Below are 11,162 nucleotides of genomic sequence, written 5' to 3' on the forward strand. Positions count from 1 at the left end.
GCAACATATGAAAGCTAATTTATTCTATCCCCATATAACTGTAAAAGTTCGCAAGAGATTTTTCCCTAACAGCTGAAGCTGAAAGCAAAGAAATTCTATCCCTATATAACTGTAAAACCTCGTCAGAGGTTTTTCCCTTGGTAAAGCAGCTTCAATCAAAGAAATTCTATCCTCCCCCTTATTTTTAGGGATAAAAGAGAGGTATTTAGGGCCGAGGTAATTAAGAAGGAAAGACTAAACTCCTTATTCCTTCTCCTTCACCTGATTGAACAAGGTAAACTGGATGGAGGATGATTCTTTCACTCTTTTACTCGACTGTAAACTCGGGGTGAACTACTGATCTTTCTCTTTGATTCTATTCTGCTTGACTCAACCAAATTCAATCAAGATTTGCTCATTCACCTGGCTTACTTGATTACCTGACTTATGAGATTTTCTATCCCATTGGCTGACTCATTACTGGCTTAGAGGTTAGAACGTTAGAGAGGGTATTCCTATACCATCCTTACTTATTCTATCTTTGCTTTATTTACTTCTTACGGATACAAGGAAGAGAACCTGGTTTTAGGGTTGGATTACTAACTCAAAGTCTGCTTACAGGATTAGCTGACTACGCTGGGTATACTGGATTAGCCGGTTTGTCAGCGGAAGAACCTTCCTTTCTTTTTCCCGTTGGAATTCATTCCTCACTACTCCTTGCTGGTGAGCTTACTTCTACAGTACAAGGGGGGGACTTATATATTATTCTATATCTTTTTGATATCGCACTGATAATAGAACCAGGAGACTAGCTATAGCTCTTGCGCGCTTCCCTGCTTACTCCACTTCCTTCGTGTCAGCGGTATAGAATAGATAGCTACGGTTGTTTGGTGTCCCAAGTTTGTACCGAGAGAGAAGAGAACTTACTCACGCTTTCCAGNTGCTCACGCTTTCCTGGCCCTGGACTCCTGTGATTACCAAAACAAAGAAAAGTCAAAGAAGACAGATGCTTTCTTCGTTCGGCCCTCATTCCCTTCCTATCCGCAAAATCAGGTTCTTCAAGGCAGGAAAGACTGAAAGAGGAGAGTAGTCTTACCGTTTCTCTTTCTGATCCCCCAAACAAAAATGCTACATCCGAAGCAAAGTGGATCTGCCAAACTAAACTCTCCTTACTTAATAGAAGGGTCTCACCCCACCTTTAGAGCAAGGCTTTTCCGGCTTTACTGACTTAGCGGAATAATCAGCTGACGCAACTCTTGGTCAATCTGTTTTCATCTACTTATACTTAGCTTCGGTATCGTACCTAAGAGAATCTGAATCAAAAAAAGTACCTGGACCTCTGTATCCAAGATCACGATATCCGGAATTAGTGTTGGAGGTCGATTCGGCTACCCCACCCTTATTATAGAGGAGAGTTTGGGACTTAGTTGCCCTTGGTTAGGAGGTTGACCCTCATAAAGGCCTTTCACTCGAAAAAAAGCCTTTAGCATCTTCATTGCCTCTCGTACGTTCATGATATTGCTTGAACATGGCGCTCAAAGAAATTCACTCTAATGGACTTAGTTAGCTTGCTCGTGTAACAACTCTCTTCAAATAAGCTTGCTACCTTGATTTCTGACTTGAATATAGACCTTTGTCCTATTCTTTTATCGTAACCTTCCTTGGGTATTGCCATATACCTCTTCCCTCCTTCGGCATGAAGAACGAGGAATTCCTCCTTATGGTATCGTATTCATTCTCCCATTCACGCCTTTGTTATATGTTCTAATGGAATTTCCTTTCGTAGGCTCAAAAAGGGGTCGGTCATTCTTCAGATCTTTGTTGATTGGCCGGCTGCTGGGATAACCTATTTGAAAGAAAGAGATTTGTCTAACGTCTTGGTGTACCGAACTTGGCTTATACATTCTCGTACTATACTGCATCTGCCAGCCGAACAAGTAAGGGATTCCTCATCTGCCAGCCGAACAAGTAAGGGATTCCTCCTCCGGTGTGCTGGCTCCTGCTTTGCCTGATTGATTGATTGGCTATTGACAGAGAAGACATCTATGTTATACCAGCGGACGGAGCAGACATGGCAATCAAAAGAATGAGCCAAAACCGAACAAGCAAGGCCCCACGACCTAAGAAGCTTGCGGGAGAGTTTAGAGTTTCCCGACAGGTCGATGTACAACCGACAGGTGAATGCTTTACCAAACTCGTGTACAACTCCTTGAATGTGTATTGATTTTCGCTTAAACCATGCTTGGGTTCCTAAACTCTTTCTCCCTCCCCTGTGAACAAACTCAAAACCATAAAGAAAATCTCTCTATAAAGCAGAATACAGATGTGCTGCAGAGAAGGAAGAAAGAAGAATGAATGCTATGAGAGCTTGGACGGAATGAATAAGGTCTAGGGGAGACAGACCGCCCTTTTCTAACATGTGACGGGAAGAGACTAGTCAAAGAAAGATTACTGCTGTAAACTCGCAATATATACATCAAAATAAGAAGGAGACAGAATATGAATGAAGGATTGAAGCATCTGACCCCGGGCTCTGGAGATGAATACCGAAAGAGCTTACCGGATGCACCATCGACCTCAGACAGACAGCTCGACCGGGCAGGGGAAAAACGAAAACAAAACGTAGTGGGTGAGCAGCAAATACCAATGAAGACCAGACCTGGAATTTCAAACAAGAAAACGTAGTAGCCTAGCCGCAGAGGGAGATTCTCCAGCTCCACTCCTTAACTATATAGAGTGGAAAACTACGCTTCAAAATCAAGCCCAAAAAACGAGACTTTTGAAAGGTCCTACTGATTGACCCACTAAAGCCATGAAAGTGACCTTTTGGATTAGAAAAATGGCCTCTGAGACCCGAACCCGCATTGATCGAAGAGCAGCTAACAAAAGGGCGAAGGCAGGATGAACAAGAAAATAGCCGTAGACAGATGGAAAGACCGGAGACCAGAGACCGTAAGAAAACATCTATTTTTTGAAAAAGACAGAGAGAGATTAATGTGTACGGATTGAGCCAATGTTTTCCAAAATGCCAATACGAGAAGCAGATTCGACTTCTATAGATTTTGCACCTTCAAAAGTTCCAGGCTGAATTACAGAAAGAGATGAATGTTGACTTCTTACTGCTACAGGGGAAGAAAGAAGAGAGGAACTAATTCAAGCTAATTCGACCTTTGTATTGTATAGGGCCTGGACGGGACGAGTACGACATATTCAAGGGACCGATCCATCTCATTAAAGGATTTTGGGGACAGAGCACAGACATCAGACCAATCGATTAAACTCATTATTGTAGAGTTTCCCGGGGATGTATTGAATTCAAGTCATTCATGTGTGCCGATTTCCTTATGCTTCACTACCAAATGGGTCCCAACCTTCTGTGAACCTTAGCTGATCATCCATCAAACTATGCGAAAGGAGAGAGACGAACGAAGCTGCGAGACTGGAAAGGAGAGAAGAGAAGCGAAGCCGCGAGACCGAGTTAAAGAAGGAAAAGGTTTGAGATTTTATCTTTCCTTCCTGTTCCGGATCATTAAAGGTGAAGGCAGAGTCAATTCATTGAATATGCTTAGTTTACAGTTCAAGAATAGAGGTTCAGGGCCGAAGCCGCTCGACTATAAAGAAGAGGAGTTCATAGCGAAGCTCAGCTGGAGAGATTCGATGCTAACATAACAAAGAAAGTAGGATACACACCTTTACCCTCCAAAACCCCTGTCTTCCGCCTACCAATGGGAGAGAGAACTTGTTGGACGTCTCGAGTGAATGCGGGAATGCCATACCGGAATGGGATACTAATGAAAAAAGCCAGAAACCAGACCATATATATGGTTGATATAAGAAGAAAGACTGACTCTCTTTGGGAGCTTGTAGACACTGGGCCACAAGTCATAGAGTGACGGCTAATAAGCTAAGTTAGTATACTAAGACGGAGGGAGCGAAGACGAAGACAGAGTTTACAGTGAAAGAAGAAATGAAGACGCTGCTTTACAGTCGAGTAAAGAAAAGAGATAGTTCAACCTGAACAGGAAGGAAGGACTTTACAGTGAAAGAAAGAAGGGAGACGAAAGAAGAAGAAATGAGAGTGAACTACTTCACCTTCAAGTGTTGAAAGGAAAGCCGAAACAAGAAGAAATGAAGACGCTGCTTTACTGTCGAGCTACTTACTCCTATTCATTCTCCTTCACTCATGAACCTTCTTTCTTGGACTCTCCTTTCACAGTAAACAAAGACTATCGATGCATTCTCTCAGCTATTTATTCTTTTTCTTGTCTTTCTCCTTACTTAATTGGACTGATTTCTGTAGGTCTGTTTGCTCATGAACTGGAACCGGAGCCTTCGCTACTGAATGAAAGACTCCTTATACTGTATTACCGGAAGTAGGTAAAGCAATTCTATTTCTGAGCCTCTTCTCGTCTCGTTGCTGCGCTCCTCTTTCTTTATTCAAACCCAAGGTAAACTCATTCACTACTTCACGAACCAGATTGAACTGTAAGAAAAGGGATGAATTCGACTTAAGACCCTAAACCTCCCCTGTCGGTAAAGCTGCTTCGACCCTGAACCTCTATGACCAGAAGTTCTTGTTCTAGGACTCTCCTGTAAACAAGCACTCCCTCCTTATGAATGATTCAGATGGAACAGTAAGAAAAGGTCAAGCTCCTTCCCCCTTGTTTTAGATTCTAGTCTCTGTTTCTTTTGTTCTTTCATTAAGGAAGTCAAGCTAGCTTTTTGATGGGAATATTACTAAACAGTGTTCAGTTATTGTTCGAGGCTTCACTCCTCTCTCTCGCTATCGGTCTCGCTCTTGAACTCAACTGTAAACACTCAAAAAACTAGAATGATCCTATCCTCTGTCTATTTTTAGGGATAAAAGTCTACCCTTCCCTTATTTTTAGGGATAAAATCTAGTAAAGGTAATGTTGAAGTCAATCCTATCGAAGAATCAATTCGACTTAACTGTAAGTAAATCCGAAAGATTCCTTCTTTCACTCTTGAACTTGGTCTCGCTCTTGAACTCCTTTTATTCAGTCTCCTTCACCGGACTATTTATTACTTCTGTCTGTGCCTTCTTTCCTTTCCCTCTTTTACTCTCTCCTGCCTGTAAGAAGGATGATTTCTCCTTAACTCACTTGTCCCTATTTAATTTATTCTCTTACTTTCTTTCTTTCTTTCTTTCACTGGGTAAAGCCTTTCTCTCTCCTTTACTGGCTTGCTTGAACTCAAACACTCCTTTTATTCTGTCTCCTTAACTACTGAACTTGTCCCTTCTTTCCCTCTTTTTCGTGTAAGGATCAATTATTTATTATTTAATGGATGCTTTACGACTGTCAAGTTTCAGAATTCAGAAGGAACTGGCAGGCCGGAACTGACTGGCTGGGTTGGAAGGAACTGGCTTTCTTGCTCGGGCTCCTCTTCTCGTCTCGTGGCTTCGCCCCTTTTCCTATGGGTTCTTTCTCCGTAACCTGAACTTGACATATGGCCGGTCTCTTCTTCTTCTTCTTTCCTTCACCTTCTATCACAGTAAACTCCGGAACTGCTTGCTTGGTTCTTTCTCCTTCACTCCTTCAGGAACCTTCAACTTCTTTCACTCTTGAACAAGGTAACATAGATTAAAGTCAAGCAAAGCATCTTCTCTTCTGTCCTGGCCTGGACTTTACTACACTTAACTTCTGGTCTCGAATCTCTTCTTTCTCCTGAAACTGAAAGTCAAGACTAAAGATGGCTCTCCCCTTCTCCTATTGAGAATCTTACTCTTTCACTCTCTCTTTAGGATAGGACAGGACCTTTTATTGGATTTGTGACTCTATTCCATGAGCTACTGAACCGGAACGAACCTCTCTCCCCTGCCCTTCCCTTATTTCAGGCGGTAAAGCTCCAGGACCCCATTTCTTTCTTTAACTCAGTCTTGAACTCGGGAAAGCATATGAAATGACTTGACTCTCCCTGACCAGTAAACGAAAGACTCAACTGAACTGCATTAGCCTTTCTTTCACTAGGGTTGAACAAGGTAAGCTGTTAAAGACTCAACGCAAGATTCTTTCTACTGAACTACTGCCCCTTACTTAACCCTGATCCTTCTTTCACTCTTTCACTAGGGAGGTGGGATTCCCTTATTTTATTGTATTGGTCTCACAGGCAGCACTAAGTTTAAGTCTCAGTTATTAGCCCAGATAAAGAAGAGAAGATGAGAGTAACCCAGCATTGGCCTGGCCTTCAAAGACTCTTTTCCTCTCTCTCCCTCCTGTAACAAGGATTCATGGGACTGATTTCACTCTTTCACTAGGTAAGGTAAAGAAAGGTCAAGCTCATTCACCTCTCCCTTCTTGAACTGTAAACTACTGAACCTATTCTGGACCAGCTCTTTCTCCTTTCCTCTCCGTCACTCAAGCAAGAAGGATGAATTCGACTAACCGTTTGTTCCCTTAGTCTTTGTTATTCTGAGGAAGTGATTGTTAACCTCTGCCTGATTTCACTCTTTCCGTCGGTAAAATCAGTAATAGGTGTTCTTTCCCTCACTCTCCTGCCTGTAAGAAAGAGTCATTCTCCTATTTCTTCTTTCTGTAGGTCCTTTGCTCCTTCCCCTTCCTTCACTGTCAAAGAGAAAGCCAAAAGAAAAGATTCATTCTCTTCTCCGCTCCTTCACCTCTCGGTTTCACAGCTTCGCTCCTTCTTTATTTTATTGTATTGATCTCGTTGCCCCGTTCCTGAGCTTATTCTTTCTGGTCTCATTGCTCCGCTCCTCTCCCTCTCGGTCGAGTTGCTCTGCTCCTTTTCTTCACTCTTTTTTACTCGTTAAAGCTATTTGAATGAAGAACCTGAACCGTAACCTCTATGCTCCTATCCCTCTTGGTCTCCCAATTGCATTGCCTGCCCCTGTAGGTAAAGCTGGTTCGCTTCGCTCCTGAACTACTCAATAACTTAACTTGTCCTCTTGTCCCTATTTCTTTCTTCTTTAACTGGGAAACTCGGTAAACTCTTTCACCTTTCCAGAGTCGGTAAAGCATATTCTTTCTCCGGACGGAACCAGAACCGGATTGAACTCATGAACCTCGTAAACAAGGCAAGGGTTTAACTATTAACTATTCGAGAACGAGGTCAAGCTATTTTACGGTCTCTTTCTTTCCCCTTATTCTCTTCCTATGAGAGAGATCCTTCACCTCGTAAACTCGGTTTCATTGCAAAGCTCAATCACCGTACGGTTTCATTGCTTCGCTCCTCTCCCTTTGGTCGAGTTGTTTCACTCCTGAACCTCTATTCCTTCCCTTCGCTACTTCCCCTTACCCGTAACCTTCTTTCAGGGTAAGCTAAGAAACTGAAAGAGAAGCTCAATCACTTCTACTTCTATTTATTCTTGAACAGTAAACTGGGGCGAGAGTTTACGACCGGACTGTCCCTTCTTTCTTTGACTCCTCTACAACAAGGTTTCATGGCTGAGCCCAGTCACCTGAACCTCGTAACCCTATGAAGTCAGTCAAAGAGGAAGTGGTTGAGACGAGAGCTCATTCACCTCTATTCCTTGACTTTATTGAAGGAGGTAAAGCACTCTCTTTTCTTTCACTCTTTCTCACAAGGTAAAGCTAGAGAATAAGATATTCCTTTACCAATTCTAAATCATCAGAGAAAGACAAGATGCATTCTCCGGGGAACCTATATGACGTTGTTGCCTTATTTATTGAGTTAGCTGGACTGAACCAACAATCCGGGGGACAAGATTCTTTCTCCTATACCTTCTTCAAAGACGAGGTAAACTAATTCATTGACTTGACTCTCTCTCCCTCCCTCTAAGAAAATCAGACTCTCGATTCCTTCTCTGTAACCTTTGATGATATTACCAGATTGGCAGGGTAAACTGGCCGGGCCGATTCATTCTACTGATCTTTCTAAGTTCTTTACCTGGACTATTACTGATGAACCTCGGTAAATGGATAGGCTGGATGAGAAGAGGGTCTTGATCCTCAACCGTAACCTGATCTTGAAAGATTAGCTGATGAACCTGAATCCATTCTGTATGGTCTCATTGCTGAGCTGCTGAACCTGACGAGAATGAAAGGAAAGAAGAAGAAACAAAAAAGAGAAAGCCGAACCAACCCGACACCCCTTTCCTCTGCCTTCACTGTCAAAGAGAAAGAACTACTCTACTCAGAGGCATTCTCCTTTTCTTTCTTTCTGGCTGGGGACTGGACTAGCTTCTCTTCTCAAGTGGGTTCATTAGCTAATTAATGGACTCCCTCTCCCCCTATCGGTTATTTGTCTCGTTGCTGAGCTCATTCGCCTCTTCTTTTCTTTTCTGTATTCTTTTACTCGGTAACCTCCTGAACTGAATCACCTGGGCTCGGCTCCTTCCTTGGGCTCTAAACAGCTTGGTTGTTTGGTTCTTTCCTTTCTTCTTCCTTCTTAACTTGCTCCGGCCGTACGTAACCTCTTCTTGTCTTGTTGTCTTGCTTTCTTTCTTTCTTGAACTGGGTAAACGCATTAACCTGTCTGGTCTGTCGGTTTGTTTCCCAATTCTATTGCCTGAGCTACTGTCCCTGATTTCACTGGGTAAAGCAGTTGGCTGAGAAGAAGGGAGTAAGTAGGTTGATTGAGTAAGCAAAAGGAGACTCAGCAAGAATGATCCTTCTCTCCTTCCCCTTGGCTTCGGCCCTTTCCTATTAATGTCATTATCCTGAACCTACACCTGACGAAAAGAGAGAGCTGCATTCTGCTTTCTTTACAGTTCTAGAATGAGAGTGCCGGAACCTCACTCCTGTCGGTCTCACAGCTTCGTTCGCTCCTTCAGCTTTTCTTTCCTGTATTCATTCCCTGAACTACTTCCCCGTAACCTATTGTATTCTGATTCTTCTCTTGCCTGCTTGCTTATTCATCAAGTGTTGAAAGTCACGACTCCTTATGAAGAAAGGGAACTACTTGACTACTTTACGGAACCTATTTCTTTCTTTCTTTCTCCTTGCCTTATTTCCGGAGGTAAACTGTATTCTGATTCTGGAATTCCTTTACTCTCTCTCCTGTAAGAAAGATTAATGAGACAGAGTTGACTGTTCAGGACTATTACTGATTAACCGTAACAACCTTATTAAACTCTGACGTACCATTTATTAAGAAATGTTATCCTCTGTCTATTTTTCGGGGTATTTATGAGGGTTTCACTATTCATTCTCCTTCACCTTCCTTTATACACTGGGAGTTTTTTAAGGGACTCTGACTTATTGTTTCAGGGATCATCAATCGCCATAATGACCAGAGCAAGCCAAAGGCAGGCCAACCTACGCCTTTTCCTCACCGTCACTGCCATCTCACGACTTGGATTCGAACCACTGAAGCTACTTTCCCTTTAGTAGATCGTGAGTGGGTCTGTCGTCCTCCTCATTATAGTCCTCCTAAAATCAATAGCATTTCGTCGGAATAGATCCTGTCTTTTCACCTTAGTAGTCCTATGCATAGTCAGTACTATAGCGCCAATCATGGCTACTAATAAAATCAGACTAGAAAGCAAAAACCAGACGGAATAGTAGGTATAAAGTAAATTGCCCAATGTTTCCAAATTAGTCCAACTTCGTACCTTTTCGGCATAAACCGTATATCTGAGAGAGGTCGTATTTCTTTGGGTTGGTAGTAACGGAATGGTTTCATTATCTAAAATGAAGAACATTTCCCACCAAAAGATCAGTCCAATAATACCACTCACTGGTAAATAGCGCAAGACTGATTCGTGAATCTCCGCTATTTGAATATGGAACATCATAACAACGAATAGGAATGAAACGGCTATAGCTCCTATATGAACTACTGGGAAGATCATAGCGAAGAAGTCAAGACTTAACAAAAGAAGTAAACCTGAAGTGTTGCAAAAGACTGGGATGGGAAACAAAACGGAATGTACCGGATTTCTAGCACCTACAACCATCAAACAAGAGACCAAAGCTGGGCTCGACAAAACGGAAAGTATCATGGTACGTCGTCCTTCCCTGAAATGGAACTTTCATGCTGGAGCAAGAACTAGCGTGAAAGTGGATCTATTACGACCAGCGCGGTTGTTCGTATTTCATTTTCTTCTTCCAAGTCAAGCCCCTCTTAGAAAGCACTCGCTGAGTTACTTACGGAATCAATCTCAAATCTCTCTCGACGCCGAGAATTTGTTATGTTTCCAGGTCGATCAGAGGTTCGGCTTGCTTCTCCCCCACCTTTTAGCGTTATGGGCCCCTGAAAGAAGAAAGAAACCCGAAAGAAAAAAGAAAGAAGAGAAATTAGGCCATCTGATACTGATAGTCGACTGCTCTATAACGGGCTTACCCGTTACCTGGGCTCTGCTCGCTCGTATACGCTCCGATCCTGCAAGTAATAATAGACAAACTCTCTTTCCTTGCCTACATTAAGATTGAAAACTTGTTGAAAAAGGCAATCAATCAAATAGTGAATCAAGATCTAGATGGATCCCTATCTTTATCTCTATCCACGGCGATACCGCTACATATGGATAGAAATCGATCTATGAATCGATCTAGACGAGACTCGAGACGGATAGATATGTCCGAGCGAGCCGATCTTTATATGTTTTGGCCACGGCCGTTTGCGCTCCGAAGAGGAAGGTTTGGATCTTTCAATCTTATGTCGTGAGGGATGTGCCCTATCTTAGGTCCATAAGATACCACAGCTTTTAGTGTTCTATGATTCACCTCCGAATAATGAGTAGGTAGTTCGATCCTTTTGATTTTGCTCTTCATAGTAAACTGATGGGGGGATGCGGAGCAATAGGTATAATTACTATATAAGGAAGAGTTGTAAACTATAGGACTGATTCTTCGAGTAGGAAGATTTCGGTTTTTCTCCTTCCTTCTATTCGATAAGAATAGGGATTGAAAATGATACAAATTCCTCTTCATTCTGTTGTGCTCAGCGAAGGAACAGCCTAAGCATACTTTATCCGATCCAAACAACTTCTTTCTTCTTTCTAAGTCTGATTCTTGCATAGAAGAACGCAACTGTTGCAAAAACCTGGATTTTAGTAGTAGGCGGCATCCCCTCTTAGTTTTGAGTAGGTGGAACCATTCTGTTTTAGTTCTTCTCCACATTCTTACCGGGTGATCTAGGAATTTGCCTATGATTTTTTCAACTGAGATTTCGATATAGAAAGATCTCCTTATTTCTTCACCGCGGATTCTCGCGTCATTTTCTTTCAAAGATATTAGATC

At 42.4% G+C, this 11,162-nt stretch overlaps 1 protein-coding gene across 1 annotated transcript in view; it reads right to left on the reverse strand.

Annotated features, from left to right (window-relative positions):
• Positions 1–5,067: 5,067 nt before the first annotated feature.
• Positions 5,068–11,162, reverse strand: part of LOC111784180 (ribosomal protein S4, mitochondrial) — a gene marked incomplete at its 5' end in the record, with an annotated part of 6,680 nt that continues 585 nt past the window's right edge. The window contains one exon of the mRNA XM_023664963.1: positions 5,068–11,162. This exon is cut by the window's right edge and continues 585 nt beyond it. Within this exon, the coding sequence (XP_023520731.1) occupies positions 10,518–11,162 (645 nt within the window).

Source organism: Cucurbita pepo, unplaced genomic scaffold, assembly GCF_002806865.2.
Source record: "Cucurbita pepo subsp. pepo cultivar mu-cu-16 unplaced genomic scaffold, ASM280686v2 Cp4.1_scaffold000167, whole genome shotgun sequence".
Classification (NCBI taxonomy): domain Eukaryota; kingdom Viridiplantae; phylum Streptophyta; class Magnoliopsida; order Cucurbitales; family Cucurbitaceae; genus Cucurbita; species Cucurbita pepo.